The sequence below is a fragment of the Homarus americanus genome, unplaced genomic scaffold (assembly GCF_018991925.1).
Source record: "Homarus americanus isolate GMGI-L3 unplaced genomic scaffold, GMGI_Hamer_2.0 scaffold45562, whole genome shotgun sequence".
Taxonomy (NCBI): Eukaryota; Metazoa; Arthropoda; class Malacostraca; order Decapoda; family Nephropidae; genus Homarus; species Homarus americanus.
Genome location: NW_024744839.1, coordinates 9,983,129 through 10,009,010, shown reverse-complemented (window position 1 = coordinate 10,009,010; position 25,882 = coordinate 9,983,129). Strand labels below are relative to the sequence as shown.

General features: G+C 40.8%; 1 protein-coding gene across 1 annotated transcript in view; it reads left to right on the top strand.

Annotated features, from left to right (window-relative positions):
• Positions 1–25,008, top strand: part of LOC121878171 (estradiol 17-beta-dehydrogenase 8-like) — a 39,855-nt gene extending 14,847 nt beyond the window's left edge. The window contains exons 2-6 of the mRNA XM_042384208.1: positions 8,227–8,343; positions 10,245–10,438; positions 20,444–20,625; positions 22,190–22,317; positions 24,588–25,008. Of these exons, the coding sequence (XP_042240142.1) occupies positions 8,227–8,343; positions 10,245–10,438; positions 20,444–20,625; positions 22,190–22,317; positions 24,588–24,679 (713 nt within the window). The 3' untranslated portion in view covers positions 24,680–25,008. The remainder of the gene's footprint in view (positions 1–8,226; positions 8,344–10,244; positions 10,439–20,443; positions 20,626–22,189; positions 22,318–24,587) is intronic.
• The last annotated feature ends 874 nt before the right edge of the window (positions 25,009–25,882 follow it).

The window sequence follows — 25,882 nt, the reverse complement described above, 5'->3', positions numbered from 1 at the left end:
TTTATTACTTCACTCAATGACATGGACACATTAATATCACTATTATATCGGGGTACTAACACATTATGCTTTACGTTACTTGACACTGACTCTCGGACACACCTGAATGAATACACTTCCCACAGTAGGTAACTCACCCTAGGACGTTCTGACAAGACTCACGTGTACCCTGACGTAGGCCCAGTGAATGCTTGGCTGGGCTGCCTCCTATGAGAGGCTTCTGCTTAGCTGGGGTCTGGTCGGGAAGTCCCCTTCCCGACCTGGGGAGAGGGTGAGCTTGACTCTGAGAATCTCCAGAGTAATGAGCGTCTCCTCAGAATGTTCAAATGACAACCAGGATCAGAATGATAATCAGAATGGTAATGGAATCCCGAATGCCCGTGGACGGGACTGTAGGGCCTTTATATGGGGTCGGCCCAGCCGGCTTCTGACCTCTAACAATTAACACTAAACTGGTTTGATCTGGATAATTGTGTGCAGGTGTGGTCCTGGCCAGGTGTCTTGGCTAGGTGCGGTTGTAGGTCACCGCCTCACGTCATTAGCGGGCGAGGTCAAGTCCCTTGGGTCGACCTGAGGTGTGTCAGCCCGGAATGCGGTGGTACCACGAGGTCTGTGGTGTACTCGCTGTTATATGTGACATAATTCTGGGCTGTAAGCTTTGGTCTGACAATCACTCATTACACCTCCCGCCAAGACCAAAGCTTCATCACAGAGACTGATGCCACATATAGACAGCAACATCACGTGTGGTGTCAAAGATAATCCCTGGGGCGATAACATAGTCTCACATTTACAAACAACAATCTCATAGGTGTATGTTTTTCTACTGGCGCTAGTTTGATCTGACAAAGCTCACTATACCTCCCGCCAAGATCAAAGCTTCTATGCCAGGAGAAAAAGGAAACATAGCAAGTGAACATAGAATGAAAAAATCCTTCATATGTAGCATAGTGTCCGAGGCAACCTTGCAAATCACATTCTACAAACAATAACAGGTGTTACATTTCCATGTCAAAATAATAATTCATCTCAGTCAGTAATATAGCTACAACATCGTGTTTCATAGTCCAAGACATTGATCAAATGAACTCATAGAAAAAAGTGAGACTAAAAAAAGACATTCTTTGTGGTAAACATCAACAAAATCAGAGAAAATACTTCAAAATACAAAAAATGTTCCTACTTCACATATTAGGGTATTGATATCTTTTTATTATACATCAACAACATCAGTACATTAGTTGGGTCTGGCATAGCTCACGTCTTCCATCCAGCTGGTATCTGAAAAATAGGGGATGGCGGCAGCTCAGCAGCTGTAGTCGGTTGGTCCTTCATCATCGACTTTCTTGTGATGTCAGGACAGCACATCTTCTGTCTTCTTTCTTCACATAGCACATCTTCTGTCTTCTGTCTTCTTTCTTCACATACCGCACCTTGTAGGTCGTTTCTCCACACCTTCTGACTTCTTCTCACTTCCTCCTGGTTTCTATACTCTTCCAGACGAGTTTTCTGTCCCATCTGCGTTCTTCCTCTATACATCTTCATTTTCATATTCCAGATGAATTTTTCTGCTCCATCTGTATTTCTTCTCTGCAACATCATCATTTTCAACATATTCCAGACGATTTTCTGTTCATCTGCCGTCGGCCCTCTCCGGCCGGGATGAAAGCCGGTCCACTGTTTGGGCTGTCGTCTCCTTAGATGACTCGTAAGGCAGGTTCCGCGGACCAAGGCTCGCCCTCCGTACGTGAGTGTCGGCGAGACCAAAGACCGTCCTGTCTTACACCTTCCACAGTGGTGAATCCCTCCCTGGCTGGGCTCACCAAGGTTCGTTGTGTGGCGATCCATTCCACACTCCTTACTTCCTAAAGCAGAAAAATATAAAATCTTCTTAATCCTATACCAAGGGAGGACTTGAAAGAAGTGACGTGGTGTGTGGTGGGTTTCGTGCTGCCTTCATCAAGCTGCATTCATCACGCTGCTTTCATCATGCTGGTTCTTCTCTGCTCGTATGTACTGTGGTTGACGTCCGGCTGGCCATGGGTGGTACTGTGTGTGACATTTGACAGAGAAACAATCCTAAAGGGGTGATGGATTAGTTGGAAGTGCATTCGCAAAAAAAAAGTTCACTTTATATGTTAGGTCAATGTTTGGCAACTATCATTTCCGTCACGACAATGTTCTCATCAGGCTGGGTCGGGGAGTGAAGCTCTGCGCACTACACTGAATATCATTTATCACTGCGCGTCAAAGAGTACATCACAAATCATAATAGCATAAAAATACACTGAGTGAAGCTCTGCATTCATCGCAATATTACTTTATATTAACCATCATCATCAACACACAGCTCACGGGACAAAAGACGGGGAATCAGTGTGGTCAAGCGAGGCGGGGCAGGTCAGAAGGACGTGAGGTCACCCGAGCGGGGTGGGGCGAGGCAGGGCGGCGCGGGGCGAGGCGAGGCTGGCCAGGCCCAGCCAGGCTGGTGCGTTGCGGGTGAGGTGGGGAGGAGCCGAGGCGTGGTTGATCGGGCCAGACCGAGGCTTCGCGGGGCGGGGAGGGGCACGGAACGGAGGGGCGGGGCAGGGCAGGGCAGGGATGGGAGGAAGGGTAAGGAGGGTGAGGTAAGGATTAGGACAGGGAGGAGGATGTAGGTTAAAAGACATGTTAAGTTATAACAGTTAGTACAGACACCGCTTTCATCACTGAAACACAATGGCTACATTTAACACTGACCAACAATCAAACTGTACTTGGGCTACTGAGAATGCCACAGATAGCGGGTGACACTGAGAAATTACGTTAAGCACTGAACATTTCTATTAAAAATTCGCCCATACTACCACAAGAGACATTTACTTGAGCTGTAACGGTGACACACTAGGACACTTTTCACGCTACTACGCAGGAACTTCTTATTACGCACTTTTGAACTAACGAGCCAGGTGTTATGGCTAACGGGGGAGGGCATGGGTTTACGTTAAGTACACTGTTACCAATAACAAGGGACGCGGGGGGCGTGGGTTAACGTCATAGTTCGCTGCCACCAATATAATGACACGAAATAAACAGAGAAGAGGAAGACATATATACACATAAGTAGGAAGTATAGAGAGTAGGAATGTAAAGATAGGAAACTTGGTAGCGTGGCCTGGATGTTATTTGCACAGCGTCACTACGCTTATCTTATCTCGTATGTCAATACACATATATCACTTCTTAAAGGGACAACTTGTTAAACACCTCTTGATACAACTATTTATTACTTCACTCAATGACATGGACACATTAATATCACTATTATATCGGGGTACTAACACATTATGCTTTACGTTACTTGACACTGACTCTCGGACACACCTGAATGAATACACTTCCCACAGTAGGTAACTCACCCTAGGACGTTCTGACAAGACTCACGTGTACCCTGACGTAGGCCCAGTGAATGCTTGGCTGGGCTGCCTCCTATGAGAGGCTTCTGCTTAGCTGGGGTCTGGTCGGGAAGTCCCCTTCCCGACCTGGGGAGAGGGTGAGCTTGACTCTGAGAATCTCCAGAGTAATGAGCGTCTCCTCAGAATGTTCAAATGACAACCAGGATCAGAATGATAATCAGAATGGTAATGGAATCCCGAATGCCCGTGGACGGGACTGTAGGGCCTTTATATGGGGTCGGCCCAGCCGGCTTCTGACCTCTAACAATTAACACTAAACTGGTTTGATCTGGATAATTGTGTGCAGGTGTGGTCCTGGCCAGGTGTCTTGGCTAGGTGCGGTTGTAGGTCACCGCCTCACGTCATTAGCGGGCGAGGTCAAGTCCCTTGGGTCGACCTGAGGTGTGTCAGCCCGGAATGCGGTGGTACCACGAGGTCTGTGGTGTACTCGCTGTTATATGTGACATAATTCTGGGCTGTAAGCTTTGGTCTGACAATCACTCATTACACAACCCATGACAGTAATGACTGATTGGTTATGACAAAGTATAACCAATAATTTAGATGGATGTTGGAAATTAATGGAATTCATTAAATCATCATTTATCAAATATAAATCATGGAATGTCGAGTGGTGGAGTGAACTTCTACGTAGATACGCCATAATCTCCTGTGAGTAATCAGTGTGAAGGTATCGAATTCTACGGTAAGAAATAAGAATACGACATATTATTATCTTTATATAATATAATCCACTCATACCACCACCGAACCACCCAAAACCATGACAATGGTGAATTTGTATTCGAATATAAACGTAAAATGCCATTTATTTGAGATTGAAAAGGAGAGATCGTTTCACAAATGGAGAAAGGAAAAAAAGTTTAACAAAATTATTTTTTGTGCAATTGGTGAAGTATCAATGTAAAATTAATAACCAATAACAATGCATCCAAGGTAATTACAGGACCCCAAAGGTGATATAGCTCAACAGAAGCTCTTAGTCGTCCAGATAAATCGGCATGAAACCCAACTAGCTCTGAGAGGTAGTGAACATTGTTCATAGTGGACAGATGGGAGTATGGTATTACGGTAGTGAAGGAAACACAAAATCTTTTTCAAGGGAATGAACATACGGTACAGGTTATTGCTCTTAATACAAGAACAGTTCTCGATACTTGGTAAATGGAATGAATTTGAATATCACACAATATATATAAGGCTTTCCCCCTCGTGTAACGAGGGTGACCTGCCCAAGGGCCACCTAGGCGTGAATTTGTTTAAGGTGCAGAAGCTGTCGCCAACACAACAACCACACCCTGAGTCAACGAGCTGCATGACCCAATGTCAAGGAATAGTCCGAGAAGACCAGGCAACTCGCCAACTGCACTGACTAACCATTACCCGGGAATACGATCCGCAGATCGATTAACATCCAGGTCCCCACTTACTGCTGGGTAGACAGAGGCAAGTGGCGTAAAGAAACTTGCCCATAGTTTCACCCAACCCGGGGATCGAACCCGGGTCCACTCGCTTTGCGAGGCGAGCATACTGAACATTACACCACAGGTCGCCAGTCCAATAAGTACTATGTATGCACTGAAATTTTAAAGTTTTTAATCCTCATTAATTGCTTGTATATGTTAATGACAAACACTCTATTTCTGCAAAAGTTAAATGTTTGGCTGACGTTCATATTGGAATATTGCATTCATCATGTGTGTTAGTTAGTGATCGCTGGAGGAAAGCATGACCCAGGGCGAGGCTAAGTGTACATAATTTACGTAGACTGCTCCATTAGACTGATCTAATTTAGATCAGTCATTTAGTGAGAGCAAAATGTATAGCCACCACTCCCTCTGATAAAGTCAATCACTTTGGCTCATAAATTTCCTTTAACTCCACCTTAGACGATTCCAACTCTACCAGTCCAACTCCTCTTCCTCCTACTTAACCAATGCACTTTCCTATAAACTTCAATCGTAGGGTTGCTGTTCTGTTATCCAATCTAGATATGAGTAAAACGCATGGGCCAGACGGAATACTTCCTCGTGTTCCGAGGGAGTGTGCTGAAGTTCTGTCCCCTGTGCTGTGCTTTCTCACCTCGTTCGCCTTTGCCTCAAAACTCAAACTTTTCCTTCTTCTTGGAAGCATGCCTTGGTTCAGCCCATCCTGAAGAAGGGTGACCATTTTAATCCCTCAAACTATCACCCCATTGCCCTAACTTCATCCCTCTCTGAGATTTTCGAAACTATCTTAAACTGTCATTTTCTTCGTCACTTTGAACGCCTTTCTGTTTTGTCGGATCACCAGTATGGTTTTCGCCAGGCGAGATCTACTGTACTGGTTAACCGCTCGCCTACTGCACCCATCTGGTCATCCTCTCTTAGGGATTATGGAGAAACCTTTGTCGTGTCCCTCGACCTCTTCAAAGCATTTGGCAGGGTATGGCACAAGTCTTTGCTTTCTAAACTTCCTTTTTATGGTATATCTTTTCACTCCGTTCTCTCATTTCTTGCTTCCTTGAGAACTAATCCATGGTAGATGTTGTCGAGGGAGCCATCTCTCGCTCTTTCTCTACCAATAGTGGTGTCCCATAAGGTTCTGTTCTTCTCCATACTCTCTTCCTTCTTTTTATCAATAATTTACTTCACACTACTACTAATTTTATCTATTCCTACGCTGATGATTCTACTCCTCAATCTTCTTTTCATTTTACCTTTCCCCTAACTCTCAAACTAGATCTATTTCTAGAGCTGATTTTGTTTCTTCTATCAATGCAGATCTGTACAGCATCTCCTAATGGGGAGGTAGAAATTAGGTCAAATTCAATAGTAAGAAAACAGTACTTTCCAATTACACTTTCCAAAATAGAAGATCTCCCACCAATCACATTTCAGGACGTAACCATTTTGCCAAAATCTCATCGTTTTCTCTAATATGTCATGGAAGTCTCACATCCACAACATAGCGAAAGCTGCCTCCCGAAAGCTGGGATTGTTGTACATATGCCGTAGCTACTTCACTCTTGAGCAGTTGTTTCAGGTTTATAAGGGATTCATTCGTCCTAATTTGAAGCACTGCTCTGATATCTAAGGTGGTTCTTCTTCTGTCAAACTGTTAGATAGGGTGGAATCAAAGGTATTTCGGCATATTAACTCTTCTCCTTTAGTCATTAATTGTTCTTCCCTTTGTCTTCGTCACAGTGGTGCTTCACTCTCTTTTACAGGTACTCTAACGGTCGATGTTCGGCGAATTTTTCTTTCTGTGTACCGACGGCAAGGCAGTGGGCTCGTAACATTCGTCTTGCCCGCGGTGCGCACCGCTCTTCTATGGATGTCGGTCACACTAGAATAACCCTTATAGTAGCCTACATCCTTTCCTCACACAACCAAACTGTGTAATGCTCTGCCTTCTGTCTTCCATCCTATTACAATCTGTCTCACTCCAAAAAGAGGGTTTTCCGGCATCGTCGTGGTGGAGATTCACATACACTTTTTCTCATCTTTTTTTTTTACTCCTATTTTTTTGTCCCCAGGAGCCGTTGTTTGTTCGATGACCTGTGTCCGGGTGGGCTATTTCCCATTAAAAAATAAGTGAAAAAATACAGCGACGGTGAAGAGTTATCGTTACCAGATAACGTGATGTGCAGATTGATGTCAAGTGACCTTATGATATGAGTCTCATGGTGGTCAGTTAAATTGTTCACCTGACATCTATATTCATTAGGGTAGAACATTATGCATAGTATTGTTTATCATCTAAGTTGTAAAATTAGCTACATATTCTTTTGTATGGATTTCTTTTCTGGGATTAGCCCAACCGGGCACAGGTCACTGACCCACATCGGGGCCTGGAGGGCGAAAATGTAACAATAATAATAATAATAATAATAATAATAATAATAATAATAATAATAATAATAATAATAATAATAATAGTAATAATAATAATAATAAACCATAAAGAATTAAGAGTGAGAAACAATATATGCATGTTAATGTCAATGGTAAGAGAAACAATTGAGACCCTGGAATTGTGTGTAAATGAGGCAGAAAGTCAGATCAGCAACCTGGAACTTGGTCACAATTTTCGTGATGCCATATGGCAGCAGGATCTACCATTAGACAATACATTTTGCTTCCAATATCTTCCCAGGCAGTGGTACCTCCCTGTTTGGTAGCTAAGGACATTTCCCGTTATGCCACCCTTGTTTTACAATAAATAAGAAGGACTGTTTCACTTGCAAACTATTTCTGAGTAACTATTCTGTTATTTGCCTTCTTCTGCTCACGATTCACTTAATAAGAAAAAGTCATCTGTAAACTTGTGGTTATTTAAATATTGTCCATTCATATTAAACATATATATCTTTATTACAAGTGCATACCCATATTTTAAAATCTTATTCACCCCCTTCCATCTCCATTTATCTATCACATCCTCAAACTATCTACGGCAATTGCATGCACCACAAAACTCAGTGACACTCGCACTTTCACTCATTAACTCTCCTCCTTCCACACCTATCCCTCGCGCCGTCACACACACATTGTTACCAGATAAATGAATCTCTGCCTGTTGCTTCGAATTTCCTAATATCACATTCACGGGGTTCACATTTGTAGGCGTGTGTCTAACGTGGAAATGCACTGGACTGTACCTCAAGATTGGTAGCACGGTGACGTAATCAATTTGCAGCGGCCGCCTTGTAAGTGGAAGAGACACGTTGATGAACTTACTTACTGTAATTGTACTATTATGAGAGGATGATGAGCTGGTGGTGTTACAGGTGGTGGAGGTGGCATTGGTCGAGCCATCTGCCAGGTGCTGGCCAAGAATGGTGCCAGTGTGGTCGTGGCCGACATAAAATTCAACAGCGCCCAAGATACGGTCAATATGCTCCCCGGTAAGTCAAACCCATCCTCAGTATACTTCCAGTAAGTCCATCCCACCCTCTATAAGCTCACGAGTAAGTGATACTGAGACTAAAAGAGTCACAACATCGTACAGGTGCCCCTCTACACTCTCACTCTACAAGAGCCACAACATCCTAAATGTGCCCCTCTACACTCTCACTTTACAAGAGCCACAACATCGTATATGTGCCCCTCTAGAGTACACTCTCACTCTATAAGAGCCACAACATCGTATATGTGCCCCTCCGCACTCTCACTCTACAAGAGCCACAACATCGTACTGTATATGTGCCCCTCTACACTCTCACTCTATAAAAGCCACAACATCGTATATGTGCCCTTCTACACTCTCACTCTACAAGAGCCACAACATCGTATATGTGCCCCTCTAGAGTACACTCTCACTCTATAAGAGCCACAACATCGTATATGAACATAAGAACATAAGAAAATAAAGAGTCTGCAATAGGCCGGTTGGCCTGTGCATGGCAGCTCCTGTCGAGAGTTACTCCCATTCTCTATCATCCATGAATCTATCCAGTCTCCTTTTGAAACTTTCCAGCTTTCCAGCACCTACTACATAGTTGCTAAGCTTGTTCGACTCGTCCACCACCCTATTTGTGAGCCAGTTCCTTCCTATCTCCCTCCTAAACCTAAACTTATCCAACTTAAATCCGTTGCTTCGAGTCCTATCCTGCTCGGATATTATAAGAACTTTATCTATATCCCCTTTATTGATTCCTTTCACCCACTTAAATACTTCTATCATATCTCCCCGCACTCTTCGTCTTTCTAGGGAATGCAAGTTTAGTTTCTTTAACCTATCCTGATATGGAAAGTTTCTAAATCCCGGAATCATTTCGTCATTCTACGCTGCACCGACTCTAGTGAATTGATATCCATTCTATAATAAGGGCACCAGAACTGAACCGCATAATCGAGGTGCGGCCTGACTAGCGCAAGATATAATTGCCCCTCTACAGTACACTCTCACTCTATAAGAGCCACAACATCGTATATGTGCCCCTCCGCACTCTCACTCTACAAGAGCCACAACATCGTACTGTATATGTGCCCCTCTACACCCTCACTCTATAAAAGCCACAACATCGTATATGTGCCCCTCCGCACTCTCACTCTACAAGAGCCACAACATCGTATATGTGCCCCTTTACATTCTCACTCTACAAGAGCCACAACATCGTATATGTGCCCCTCCGCACTCTCACTCTACAAGAGCCACAACATCGTATAGGTGCCCCTCTTCACTCTCACTCTACAAGAGCCACAACATCGTATATGTGCCCCTCCGCACTCTCACTCTACAAGAGCCACAACATCGTATATGTGCCCCTCTACACTCTCACTCTACAAGAGCCACAACATCGTATAGGTGCCCCTCTACACTCTGGCACTAAAAGAGTCAAAACATCCTAAGTAGTGTTTCCTGATATATTAAACTAAATTACTATATTACTGAAGTCATGGGTATATAATTATGTCTGACACTGCCCAGCTTCTGATTTTCACCATCTAAATATATCAAGTAAATATCGTTTACAGTAACTCTCAGTTAGCCTATGCATCTCCCTTTAATTAACTTCAAAATGTTCTATAACACATTTTATCTTCCGGTAATGCATCACAATAGAAGTATCATAATATCAATATCACTAATCTGTATCAATAACAACCATAATATATAAGGATTACAAGACAAATAACTCTTACACTGAGGACAACACAGAACAAAAAGCTACTTCACATTGTCTCAATGATAGTGTTGTGACACTTCTTTATACTATACATTACTTCAATCGTATGATCAATGTTCTATGTTAAACTAATTTATGCTCTCATAAGCCAATGCTTGTTATCACCTCACCTGCAGGATCTGGAGACCACCTTGCTCTGGCCATGGACGTATCAGATAAGAATTCTGTTAACTCTGGCATTAAAGCCATCATAGACAAGTACCAGATACCACCCAACCTCCTGGTCAACAACGCCGGTATTCTGAGGACAAACCCATTCTGTGAAGTTGATGAAACTACTTTCTCAGACGTAATGGACGTCAACCTCAAGGTCTGTCACACACTGCAGCTTTTGGGGCAGTGTTGTGTATTGATTGTATTTTCAAGGATCCGGTGATTGACGAATGTCTTCACCCCCACACCACTTCCCCCTCCCAAAGGCATTTGTTTGCATCTCCTTTTTCTTTCATTGGCCAAATAAGCCCAGAACAATTCTTCTTTTTTATCGACTGCCCTATTCAAAGGTCTATCTATCTGCCACTATACGGGAAAGCAAACAACCAGATTCTAACGCATGTATAATTATGACTTTAGCCTACAATATCAGTATCAACACAAGGCTTTATAAATTCGACCAGTCTAGAGAAGTGTACAAAGCGTGAGCACACACACACACACACACACACACACACCGAGTCATCCGCGAAATACGCACTGCAAAGAAGTCCCACTACCCAACCAAATTACAACACCTGAAGCAGACCAACATCAGTCAATGGTATGGTAAGCTTAAAGAACTCTGTGGACTAAACAATAAGACACATACCCTCCCCTTCCTTAGCCATCTCACTAATGTTGACGCAGCTGAGCAAACAAATAACCATTTCGCTACTATATGCCAGACGCTCCCCCGGCTTGACACAACCACTCTCCCTGCTTACCTACCAGCCCCCCTTCCCACTGACTTATTAGAAGAATTTGAAGTAGCAAAACGCCTGGACAAACTAAAATTAAAACGCTCTACCACCCCCATTGACTTACCAATGAAACTCTTCAAGGAGTTCTCCCCGGAGCTTGCTAAACCCCTATGCTCCATCATCAATGCTTCTCTCAGTCAAGCCAGATGCCCAGCTGACTGGAAGACCTCTTATGTATCACCAGTGCCCAAGTCAACCAGCCCACAATCCTTAAATCAGCTACAACCTATTGCAATCACCCCAATACCCAGCCTAATCTGTGAAAGTTTTGTGTTCGACTGGGCTTATGCTGATATTGCAGGAGTCGTAGACCCTCAGCAATTTGGCAACATGAAAACTTCCTCCACCTTCACTGTCTTGTCAGCTTTCTCGATTACATATACCGCCATCTCGAGAAACGAAAAACGTCTGTAGCTGTCGCCTTCATTGATTTCACTAAAGCGTTCGACCTAGTCGACCACAATATAATCATCAACAAAGCTATTGACCTCGGGCTTCGGAGAAGTCTTATACCATGGCTTACAGACTTCCTCAGTGACCGACGCCAAGCTGTACGCTTGAGGGGCTGTCTCCACCTTTCAGTCACTCACCTGTGGCGTCCCCCAAGGCACCAAGATGGGACCACTCTGCTTCCTTATGCTCATCAATGATGCCCTAAGAGAAACCCCTTCTCGCTGGAAATATGTCGACGACTCCACCATTGGGATCAGCGTCAACAATTCTGCTCCCAACTATACCGCCCTTCAGGATTTATTGAACAGTCTCCAAAACTGGGCCACCAACAACCATGTCACCATCAACCATACCAAGACCATGGTTATGCACATCAACCTCTCCTCCGACGTTGTCCCACCTCCTTCCATTACTCTAGGTCCGAACACACTCCAGGTTGTAGATTCCACGAAGCTCCTCGGCGTCACCATAGACAACAAACTAAATTGGAAACCACACGTCAGTGAAGTTGTCAAATCCTCCAGTTTCCGTCTCCACCTCCTCCGCCGACTCAAGTCGGTTTTCCGGCATTTTCGTGGTGTAGATTGACATGCTCATTTTCTCTAATTTTGTTTTCTTATGTTTTCGCCCCCAGTACCTGTTTTGCGTCGATGAAGTGTGGCCGGGTAGGCAATTCCCATAAATTGCGAATATTTATATTTTTCGGGTATTTTAATCGAAAAAATTACCAACAATATTACTTGTTCAAAGTGGGCAGGGCTTTAAAATAAGGGTGTTGTTTTAGGTCCTCAAATGAGGAGGGATCCATAAACAGTGTATATTGTATATATTAAATCGGCAATTGAAAATTAAAATATATATATTTTTTCACCAGGAAAACTATAAAACAAAATCATGCTAAACACTCAGTGGAGCAATATTCATGGAATCAGTGCAAGGCATCATAAGCATAAAATTTAATACACCTAACGTAAAGACTTAAAATCCAAACGTGACAAGAACTTTGTGATAATGACCCTCCAGGTCTAAAGAAAACTTATTTAAGAAGCACAGGCGGTTTGAAGAAGTTTCTCGCTTACAAAGGAGAGTTTCTCTTTCATAGTCCACATAATTAATATATATATATATATTTTTTTTTGCCACTTGCAGTGGGTAGTTTGATGTGCACCCCATACTCATCCTATGAGCGGTAGCGCAAATGGATTACAGAGAGAAGGTTACAAAGGGTGTGCATAACGTTCCCCAGTGGTAGGATATTATGACATTGAATGTTACAGAGTATTTACATTACATTCTTTGTTTAGTTTTGTACAAAAAAGGTGACTTATTCGCACCTGCAATGAGTGCAACAGTGTGAGGCAATATGTCTGGCCACACACTTTGTTATTCATATTTGCGTGAGAGGTATTTAGGCACATTGTGTGTTTGGTTCTATACATGGAAAATGATAAAGGAATTAAGTGCAAAAAAGTGGATACGATCTTAATATGTCGGCTATATTGCCATTTGAGATACGTGTTGTGCCATTTCACACACACTGTGCTTGGACCTGTCCCTAAAATTTTCTTTTTCACAGTGTCAATGACGTAGTGTTTGTGTCTGTGGCTATGTGTTTGACCACACACTTTGTATTTAGTTGTGTTCACATCTGCTTGAGGGATAAACTGCCAGATGTACTTATATTCTAACCTTAGTCTAGCGGTTACAACATCTTGTAATCTAGCGATCTTGTTTCTTGTTCCATATACATGTTTCACTTTATACATCTCTTCGTGGTAAACAATGGATTAACTAATTCCTGTTTGCATTTCTCTCCTTACCGTTATGTTGAGTCACAACGATAGCGCTTCCAACCCTCCCACAAGTAATTTTAAGAGATCAATCAGTGTTGATGGTCTTTATGATGTTATCATCAGTCTGTAGAATGTTTGTGTGTTGAAGAGCTCTCACTATGGCAGTGTGTTGGAGATAGATACTTCGTATAATTAATCGTTTAGGCGGATATGTCGCTATTATGATATCGAAGGGAAGTGTACACTAGTATGGAAGGAAGTGATATTGTGCCTCAACTTTGTACAGATGGTCTAGTCCAAACATCTTCAGACTCCACTATCAGGTGTCACGAGAACGTGATTATTATTTACATTGACATTGATATTGATATTGAAACAGTTTATTTAGCCAGAAGAGCATAGATACAGAGTCGGAAAAAATAATAATATTAACATGATGAGCCAGTGAGAACCTGAGCTCTCTTTTAAGCTCCTGATATATACTGTACATTTATCTCAAGGAAATACTATGTAACGCCATTCTCTTTTGTCGGATCACCAGTATGGCTTTCGCTAGGCGAGATCTACTGGTGATCTGCTCTTCTATTGCACCCATCTTTGGTCATCCTCTCTTTGGGATTATGGGGAAACTTTAGTCGTGGTCCTCGACATCTCCAAAGCATTTAACAGGGTATGGCACAAGTCTTTGCTTTCTAAACTTCCCTCTTATGGTTTCTTTCCCCCCACTTTATCTTCTAATAGCTAGCTTTTTTGAGAACCAATCCATGGCAGTTGTTGTCGAGGGATCGATTTCTCGCTCTTTCTCTACCAATAGTGGTGTCCCACAGGGTTCTTTTCTTTCACCTACTCTCTTCCTTCTGTTTATCAATGATTTACTTCACACTGCAACTAATTCTATCCATTCTTACGCTGATGTTTCTACTCTTCACTCTTCTTCACATTTTCCCTTTCCTCCTAACTCTCAAACTAGATCTGTTTCTAGAGTTGATATCATTACTTCTATCAAAGCGGATCTGTGCAGCATCTCTAAATGATGCGGTACAAATTTGGTTAAATTCAATAGTAATAAAACTCGGTATTTACCAATTACACTTTCTAAATTAGATGATCTCCCACCAATTACATTTCAGGACGCTATCATTCTGCCAAATTCTGAAATAAATGTGCTAGGCCTCACCATTTCCCCCAATATGACCTGGAAATTACACATCCTTAACATAGCTAAAGCTGCCTCCCGAAAATTGGGAATGCTGTACAGATGCCGTAGCTACTTCACTCCTGAGCAGTTGCTTCAAGTGTATAAGAGATTCATTTGTCCTAACTTGAAGTACTGCTCTCATTTCTGGGGTGGCTTTTCTTCTGTCCAACTGTTTGATAGGTTGATATCAAAGGCATTTCGTCTTATCAACTCTCCTCCTTTAGTCGACAATCTCTCTTCCCTTCCTCTTCGCCGCAATGTTGCTTCACTCTTTCTCTCTTACAGGTACTTTAACGGGCAATGTTCGGTGGATTTGGCATCCTGTGTACTGCTAGCAAGCCCGTGGGCTCGTAACACACGTCTTGTCCGCGGTGCCCACCGTTTCTCTGTGGATGTCGGTCACACTGGAATAACCCGTTATAGTGCATCCTTCTTTCCTCACACACCCAAACTGTGGAATGCTCTGCCTTCTTCCGTGTTTCCATACTTGCTCAATCTGTCTCAATTTAAAAAGCTGGTTTTCCGGCATCATCGTGGTGTAGATTAACACAGTATTACCTTTTCCTTTTCTATTTTCAATTTCTTTCTATTCTTATTTTTTTTGCCCTCCAGGCCCCGTTGTGGGTCGTTCGACCTGTGCCCGGGTGGGTTATATATATATATATATATATATATATATATATATATATATATATATATATATATATATATATATATATATATATATATATACTGGGACCGTACGCATAGCATGGTGGTAGCAAGAACGTATCAGAATGTTACCACGGTTACCACTTCGATATTTATTTATATATTTATTTTATTTATTTATTTATTTTTTACATTATATTATAAGTACTAGCAGAATCGCCGCCCTCCGGGTGGCTCATCCGCTAGGCAATGGTAAGCTGCCACCCTCCGGGAGGCTCCACATTGTCTCACTGTTCAGTCCCCAAAACTTCTTCTTCCATCAATAGTTCATTAACGGTGTATGTAAGTTCCACCATGTTTTTCACTACAACGGTACAGCAAAGTATGTTTTTTTAGCATTAAACTGTTATTTTTTTATTGTCTAATCATCACTACATATAACACCACCCATCATCACTATATATAACATCATCCATCATCACTACATATAACACCATCCATCATCACTACATATAACACCATCCATCATCAATACATATAACACCACCCATCATCACTACATATAACAATATTCATCATCACTACATATAACACCATCCATCATTACTACAGATCGATAAAGTAGTTTCCGAGATTCTCGTGCAGACACACACGGTAGGACGCCACCCTCCGGGAAGCTCCACGTTGTCTCACTGTTCACTCCCCAGACCTTCTTCTTCCATCAATATTTCATGAACGGTGTATGTAAGTTCCACTACAACGGTACAGCAATGTATATTTTTTTAGCATTAAACTGTTATTATTTTATTGTCTAATCATCACTACATATAACACCATCCATCATCACTATATATAACACCATCCATCATCACTACATAAAACACCATCCATCATCACTACATATAACACCATCCATCATCACTACATATAACACCATCCATCATCACTACATATAACACCATCCATCATCACTACATAAAACACCATCCATCATCACTACATATAACACCATCCATCATCACTACATATAACACCATCCATCATCACTACATATAACACCATCCATCATCACATACACATAACACCATCCATCATCACTACATATAACACCATCCATCATCACTACATATAACACCATCCATCATCACTACATATAACACCATCCATCATCACTACATATAACACCATCCATCATCACATCCATCATCACTACATAACACCATCCATCATCACTACATATAACACCATCCATCATCACTACATATAACACCATCCATCATCACTACATATAACACCATCCATCATCACTACATATCATCATCATCACTACATATAACACCATCCACATATAACACCATCCATCATCACTACATATAACACCACCCATCATCACTACATAAAACACCATCCATCATCACTACATATAACACCATCCATCATCACTACATATAACACCATCCATCATCACTACATATAACACCACCCATCATCACTACATATCAGTAAAGTAGTTTCCGAGAGTCTCGTGTGGACACACACACACACACACAAACACACAGACATACTTCTTTGTTTTATATATATAGATATACATACTTTGCAGTAGAGTTGATATATATATATGAATACGATAAGGGAGGGAAGCAGTACAACATGGGTTGTATTAAGGTGGAACAAGAGGACAGAGCTGTCAGTACCACATCAAGTTTGCAAATATATTTATTGCAATGGTAATTTATATCTATCCACATATTTCTACATGATAATTTCTGATAGAACGGTTTTGGTGGTACAGTAAAAGTAGGACTATAAAGTACGTATTACAAAACCTATTAATACTTAGACAATAGGTATTTTTTTAAGAGATGATTTAAAGGAAGGGAAGCCTAAGGTTGGGTGTTCCTCTTCTGAATAGAATTGATGATATTCCAAGTTTTCTTACTGTTGTCCGATGCTGACTGGCATTTCTAACTGCCTGAGGTACTCTATTTCTGACACTTAGGTAGGCATCACCAGAGGTTATGGGTATTTTTGCAAATTTCTTTTGGAATCTGTGTTTTTCGTTTATCAATGCCGTGATTTCACTCGTAATATAGGGTTTGGAGATTGATACAGTTTTCACTGACTTAGTCTTGAGCAGGAAGCATTTATCAAAGCAAGCATTGAAGATGCAAGAGAATTTGCAGCAGCTCACATTAGGGTTGTCGGAGGCATAGACAATATCCCATTTAGCATTCATTAAGCTGTTTTCAAAAAGGAGCATGTTGTCGGTGCAGTAGTTTCTGTATTTCATAGGGACTCTACTAAACCTTTCAGATCTTGTGACTGATTTATACATGGAAAAACTGGGAAGTGATCTGAGATATTGTTATAAATAATTCCATTTGTAAGATTGTTAGGAGTACTGTTAGTCCAGATATGATTTATCACAGTGGTAGAGGTGGCAGTTACTCTAGTGGGTTTGGTTATAGTGTTGAAGAAGAGCTTAGAATGACAGGTAGCAAGAAGGTCTAATACTGAGGTGTCGGTTTCTGATTTGAATTGTTCGAGGTTGAAATCTGTAACGTAGCAAAGATTCCTCTCTGAAATTATGATAGAGATAAGCTCCGAGAATTTATCAAGAAAGTTTCTTACATTAGTGTGAGGTTTTCTGTAGGTTACTCCTACTAGGATATTTCGTGTGTCGTTACGTAATTCAGTGAAAACATTCTCCATGAAATCTTCCTGTACCTTCAAATCATCTCATACAGAAGTGTTATACTTATTATCAACACGATAAAGCGACACGGCACGTGTTGACGCAGTGTCTAGTATAATTAGGGAAGTTATACAAATGTTCAATATCGTTAGTGAGTTTGGTCTCGCAGAACCCAAGCACATCAAATTTGTGGGCAATAGAAGATATACACTGATCTAAAAAGGTATCTAAGTGAAGGGGAATACTGCTGATGCTATGGCTAATTAAGCAGAAGGAATTAGGCAGTAGAAGGCTAGAATTAAACTCAGGAGAGTCAGGAAAGTAATAGTTACAGTTGGGGTTGGTGAAACCCAGTGAGTTTTGTAGAAAGGCATCAGGGTCAATAAGAGGGAGTATTGTGTCGACCCCATGGGTGAAGGGGGTGTAACACATACGGTCCTGTACATCTAATTATAAGGGAACGACACTAGCATCCTCAGTGTGGGAATATTGGTACTGATTAAGGAACAGGAAAAACTCAGTCACTGGGGTGTGGAAAAGGACGGTCAAAGAAAGTTATAATAGTGGGGGGGGGGCAACGTGCTCAAGTGCTACAACAGAATTAGATGACTGGTACTGTTGAGGGTGATTCCCAGTTTGAGTGGGAGGTGCGCCTGTCACTTGGTTTGAAGGTTGCTGGTTTCCCACCGCAGAGGGTGGACGTGTAGTACTCGAGTTGGCCGGCAGGGGGGAAACTCCACCGGTGATGACCAGGACAGTGGCTGGTTCCCTCTCAGTGGGGAGGGGGTTCTCGAGGGCTTGGGAGGCTGGTAGAGCGAGTGGGTGAGTGGGCTGGTACAGAGGATGGGTGGGTGTCCATTTCCCCGAAAGTCCCTCACAATAAGGCTTTTTTTTACTGAACGTCACGTGTTTATATTTATATATCTGTATATGTATGAGCCAGGGTTTCTCCCTTTTCAGACTATGGGGTTTTTCTATGTTTTTGCTACATACCGCAAGGTCCATTGTGCTTGGGACGAGATGGTGAGCTAGCCAGGGAGCGATCAGATTTCATCATCCACCAAAATTCAAGGATGTGGTTTTTGTCCCTAAGTCTTGTGTGGGGCCACCTGAGTTGCTAGATCGTCATTTTGTGTTCTGCCATTTGTTGTTGCTTGTGCACTAATGTTAGACTATTTATTTTTGCTCATAGTTATTTACCTATTGTACTCCCATAAATAGTCCTACCTTCCTCCATTAAAATCCTTGCCTGAACCTTGGGTAGTACAATAAGGAAGCTTGTAAATTAATTAACGTTCATCTAGCATTCACAGATGGACAGAGCCTACTGAGCAGCCTGGGTGAGGGCCCAGGAGGTTCCTTCTCTGTCTTGTTCCAGCTTCTGGCATTAGCAGATGTCTGTCTCTTCCCCTCTCTCTTCTTTCTGAGCCACTATGTGGTTAAACTTTGTTGTACCTTCCTTGGGAATGTTAGGCGGGAGTCAGTGGTGCTGATGCTGACTTCTCATTTAGGTAGGAAATACATTTATATAATGTCTTCTACCTTTTATTTGTAAATATATGTAAAAAAGGTAGATTTACCTAGGTGTTTCTGTTGGTCATTTTTGCCCAGGATATTATTCTTCAGCCATGACTGAGTGTTTGGAACAGCTAAAGAGTATTTCATGAAGTCTACCTTACTTAAAGCTATCCATAGCAGTATATCACTGTTGTGCAGCTCTGTATCTTTTCGGGCAAGCATGGGCGAGACACTGGGTTGTGATACAGGGGTTGATTGGGGTTGGAGCAGGTGGTAACAACTGTAAATGACTCGAGATGTATGTAGTGATAGGCATTATGCACAAGCACACGGATAGCGCTGTATGGTGGATTACTTAGGTGCCGATTTGTTCTAAGTGACATGTCTTGTGTTCAAAGGCAGTGAGAGTTTCGATTTGCCAATATACACTGCATGACAGCAGTGACACTGGTATTTATCGACTACAGATGCTTGTAAGTCCCTAGGAATAACATCTTTGAACCTAAAGAAAGTACCAATACTGCGATTGGGCCTAAATATGACTCTATCTGTAACCTTGGATAAAAGTCAATCAGTAATTTTCATTTTTAATGAAAATTCTCTTGTAACCAGTAAAGGTTATCAAAAAATAAACTACAGCTTTATTAACAATACGTAATGTTCTTTGGGGTACCTCAGTTTAGTTATCCGTTTAGCAAGGTGTGCGTCCAAATACCTGTCACTAAATCCATTTAGCTACATATAATGTTTCAAAAACTCAAATTGAAAACAGAGTGATGCAAATTTGAGCAGATTTCATAGGTTTGATAACTGAAGTTGTAACAAAGAAGTCGTATGTTGCCCAAATTGTCTTGCCTAACGGACACAGATAGTTTACCTACTTATGAGTTGAATTAAATAAAAACTTAACTTCTACAGTAACATTTCAACAAGATTTTCAGGAACAAAGGAGGGACCCTTGACAAGCCTTAAAGAATCCTTCTCTGTCAAGGTGTGGTGTCCTTAAGATTAACAGGGTAGGAATAATAGAGTTTTGTGTCGTAAACAGGGCACCTTCCTGGTGAGTCAAGCAGTAGCCAAATCGTTGTTGAAGCAAGAAGATCCCCGAGGCGCTGTGGTTAACATAGCGAGCATCAGTGGCAGGGCGGGACTACCCTACGTGTGTCATTACGGTGCCAGCAAGGCTGGCGTGATGGCCCTCACGAAAACATGTGCAACAGAACTGGCTAGGTGAGTAATGTTAACAATGTATATGTTGTATCCATAATGAATTCATATATTACAACCTTAAAACTTAACCTAAGATGTTTTCTCCAGTGAGTATCTATTTTACAAGACTCTCAAATCGTCTAATGGGGCACTCCTCAGCTGAAATAATTTCTCATTTGGAAGCGTAAAGGGTGAGGTCAGGTGCCTCCCCTCAGTCATCACTCCTTTGATATTCCCTGAAACTGAATCGGCTAAACCTGCCAGAGTGTCGCCAGCCGAGATCGAAGTGTCGAGTTTTCTAACAAGCTCCTTTAATTCCCTCGTTTTGTGTTGTGTTTTAACAGACATTGTGATAACTGATCTGCCGTCATTTCGAAATTAATAACTTGTAAACATAATGTTGGGTGATGATCACGGCACACCTCCAGCCCCTCATTGGCGATTTGTAAATGATCCTTGAAAATAAAAATTTTCTGCTGGGGATTAACTTAGTATAAAGCTTTTTTTTTCGCTTATGAGGTAAAGGAATATACTCACATTATTTCAGCTCTGGCACTTTCATTTGTTGATTGAATCTTGTGAAAAACTATTTTTTTTCAAGATGTCTTTCATTTATGAGATTAAAAGCTATAATAAAGTCTTTCCCTCTCTTCATGCTACAACTACTATTTCTTACCCAAGACTATCACACGTCATCCAAGGCGTCTTCAGTTTTTTCGTCACCGTCGACCTTATTGTATAAACCTATATAAAACTCTTCAGCCCTTATAGTGAAATCCTATATCATATTTGTTCCAACTCGCCACATGCCGTTGGCGAGGCGAAGATGTACTGTACACAGTATACAATAGTTTGCAAAAACGGGCATACTCACTTCCGGGACGGCATGACGGCCTAGTAACGATATAGACTTCCGTGCCACACTAAAAATGTGAATTTGCAATGAGAAATACAGTTTTTTTGTTAACCTTAAATATGAAGAATGTATAGGTTAATATCCATTGTTGTTTTCTCAAATAAACTTAACTCTTTTTTTTACAATTCTTCTTAATTCATTCTATTTAAAACACAGCTTCAACATTTATAATATGATAAGTCATTGTTGGTCCTAGTTATTATTACACTCTTTTTTTTCGATGCAGCGAATCTGGGCTAATCACAACGACGGCGAGCAAAAACTCTTATTGGACGAGCCCGACTTAGGTGCTTCTTATAGTTCCGTCTTCTTGTCTGAAAGCTTATTGACCCTTGTTTCTTTTACATGTGGAGAAATTTGAGGATCGCATTATTTTGTTTATTCCAAATCAGTTATTTGACCCGTTAACTTCCCCAAGGTCATCTACAGTTTGTTTAACGATCTCAGCTTAAATTTATTTTCAGACTTACTTAATTCATATATTTATTTCTTCATCAAAATTTTTGTAAGGGAATTCATTAGACCACTTTATTTTTTCTTCTCTGCCACTTTAATAAATTTATTATTTATCATAGAGTTGGATTAAGCATGTTCATTGTAAATCCTCACTTGCTGTATATATAAAGCATTTAATACTGCTTTTTAAACACTGTATAAATCACTACTCAGGAAGGGAATCCGAGTGAACTGTGTTATGCCCGGCCTCATTGAAACTCCTCTGCATGAAGATATTCCGAAGAGAAAAACACAGAAAGTGGTTGACTCCACACCACTTGGCAGAGCTGGAAAACCTGAAGGTGAGCACATAGTAGTGTGAAGACTGTAGACATTATACTGTTGCTGACAGAACACCTAGCAAGGATCAACAAGGTGACAGTGTCACGATAAATGTAACAAAATCTTGGCTTACTAAGTTCATATAGCTAGTTAAAATAATGGCTTCCATAACACCTTTGTGTGCTGAGGAACTAAGTTGAAACCTGGAATTTAAAGATATACTAAACAAAATAGTCATTCATGTAAACAATTATGAAGGTACGTTTCATGTTTAAGTTAAAGTTTTTAATAAGTTATTGGGTGAGACTGTCCTGTAATATCAAATACTGTAACCTGCACTGACACTGTTCGTCTGATTTAACAACAAAGAAGAGTTTTCTGAAGTGGTTGGATGGTGTCATCAAGATTGGCTAATAAAGTAGTTCCCAAGTTCCAGATGCAAAGAGAGCTGTTGTATCATCCCCGAATAGATTATCCTCGCGTACAAAGGTGACCTGTTATTCATGACCAAAGTTCACCATAATCTCTCTAGGCAGTCATGACCGAGGTTGTCCTGGGGAGAGTGCGAAATTCCAGTCATACTCACTATGTCCTGGAAATTACACATCCTTAACGTAGCTAAAGCTGCCTCCCGAAAGTTGGGAATGCTGTACAGATGCCGTAGCTACTTCACTCCTGAGCAGTTGCTTCAAGTATATAAGGGATTCATTCGTCCTAACTTGGAGTACTGCTCTCATATCTGGGGTGGCTCTTCTTCTGTCCAACTGTAAGATAGGGTGGAATCAAAAGCATTTTGTCTTATAAACTCTCCTCCTTTAGTCGACAATGTGTTGTCTATGGTAGACCCTGCTGCCACATGGCATCACAAAAATTGTGACAAAGTCTCAGGTTGCTGATCTGCCTTTCTGCCTCATTTGCACACAATATCAGGGTCTCAATTGTTCCTCTTACTATGACAACACTACATACATAATTATATTGTTTCTCATTTCTGACCTTTTTTTAATTTTTTATTTCTTTATGGTTCTTTATAATTATTATTATTATTATTATTATTATTATTATTATTATTATTATTATTATTATTATTATTATTATTATTATTATTATTATTATTATTATTATTATTATTATTATTATTATTATTATTATTATTATTATAATTATTATTGTTATTATTACATTTTAGCCCCCGGGCCCCGATGTGGGTCAGTGACCTGTGCCCGGGTGGGCTAATTCCCGTAAAAAAAAATGTGACCGTCGTCACAATGAATTACAGTACCAGTAAACAGCGGTCATCAAGGTCCTCCTGGATGACGTAGTGATACTCTTAACCAACAGTCATATCGGAGGTTCTCCTAGATCAGTGATTCTCATCCTTTTTTTTTTTTAACTTGGACACAATTTGGAATTCCAGGGAAAATATTTGTTATACTTCACCTGCAACAATGTGAACACGAATTTTTATGTGTGTAGATTTATACTAGACTTAGAGAAGAAACTGGGATTAAAAAAGAGGATGTTCAGTTTCTAATGAGAAAACAAAATTGCACATGATAATACACAGGACAGTGATCAATTTTATACATAGACTATTTCCAGTACTGGCTCCATGACTATCCTAATGACCTAATCATTCTAATCTCAGGTGCTTTCTGCTGATGGATTTTCTTCTCAAGTATCCTTATTCGTGGTTCAGCATGGCTGATGTTAACGTTTAACTGCATTTATCATAATTGCAAATATCAAGTCACATTTAAACATTTACTCAGGAAAACCTACAAATAATTTTCTCTCAAAATTCTTTACAATCTAAACTAAATAAATACAATAAATTTAAATAATAGGATAATGTCAACTCCTTGCCCCATACATGTGCTATACCAATCCCATACCTGTCCTACACCTGTCCTCTACCTCACCTATACTCGTCCTATACCCGTCCTATACCTGTACTCTATCTGTCCAGTACCTGTCCCATAGGCTACATGTCCACACAAGTGGATATAACCAGGTCCTGTCGTGTTCCTGTTTACTCCTGAGCCACTAGGTTGCTGCCTGCATTTTCTTATCTACTGTTCAGTATTTCCAAAGAATAAAGAACTAGTTTTTTCAGCATTACAGAAATATTTGTTTTCAATATTAAATTGATGTCTATCACATTAAAAGTTTTGGTCACGCGGCTGCGCCTCAGATATCCAGCTGTAATTACTGCTTTACTGTTAATTTTTACCAACAAGGCTAGCGTAGATCATCCTGGATAAAATAACGTGTTAATCTTCTCCAACAGAGGTGGCCGAGGTCGTGGCCTTCTTGTTGTCGGACAAGAGCAGTTACATGGTCGGGGCGTGTGTGGAGGTCACCGGTGGCTATATGATGTGAGGCACCCACCTTCCACCTCAAGTTATACTGTAGGTTGGACCCCGTGGAACCCATGTTTGGATATACTGTACATGTATTCACAAATACCATATAAGACTACTTAAGGGACCATCCCTTAAGTAGTGTTCTGGTCGATACCCCCATATCTATATCATAATTTGGGTACAACATGTCTCTCAGAAATAACTGCTGCTGGGACCAGTTAAACAATTCATATGTATAAATTTGTAGGACAATTACAAGCCAATATACGGCTGAAGTAGTTGGTTAGTATGTGTGCCCACCCCGACAACTGTTGGATCATTTTCAAGTATATATATATATATATATATATATATATATATATATATATATATATATATATATATATATATATATATATATATATATATATATATATATATATATATATATATATATATATATATATACTCCTATGATTTAGATATGGAGGTATCGACCCGAACACTACTAAAGGGATCATCGTCTCCCAAATTCAGATGGTTCAGACTAGGGTTAAGAGAAGAGAAAGTTTTAAAAAGAGGTGGATGCGGAAGGATATTATTTCTTGAAGTGAAACGTGTGTACTATATGTCGGGACGTTTGCCTTGTAAAGATACCATCCGTGTGCCAGGAGAGCAGACTTCTTTTATTGCAGTTTTCTCATGAACTTATTTTTTAAGAATGTTAGACTGCAGCTGTTGTTATGTTCAGAAAAACAACTTTGTTATAGATACTTTAGTATTTTTATGTCTAACAAAACAAAGCTCATAACTTCCTACTGATCTTGTTAGTTTTGTCCTCCTCGGTCACAGTACTGAGATCCAAGTGGACTTTCACTCACTGCTAATACTCTGTCACTCATTGATTGCTAACTTCTGACACTCTTTTTTTTTTTTTTTTTTTTTTTTTTTTTAAGTTAACGTGGCCTCCAGCCTCCCCCAATAGCCACACCTTCGCCACCATTTATTTACCTTAATATTAAATATCCTAATACATAAAAGCTATCCTATCTGTGTTAAATTAGTTGAGCCGCAGATCTATGCGGCATTCAGTGACTGTAGCCTCATAGTCAATATCTGCAGCAGTTGTCGGAGTAGGGGCAGAAGCTCTCGTTCTCGTGAGGCAGAGCAAAGCCGACCGAAGGAGAGAGAAGGACAGTCGACATCTCATCCAGGCTGTAACATAACTTCTGGGCTGCTG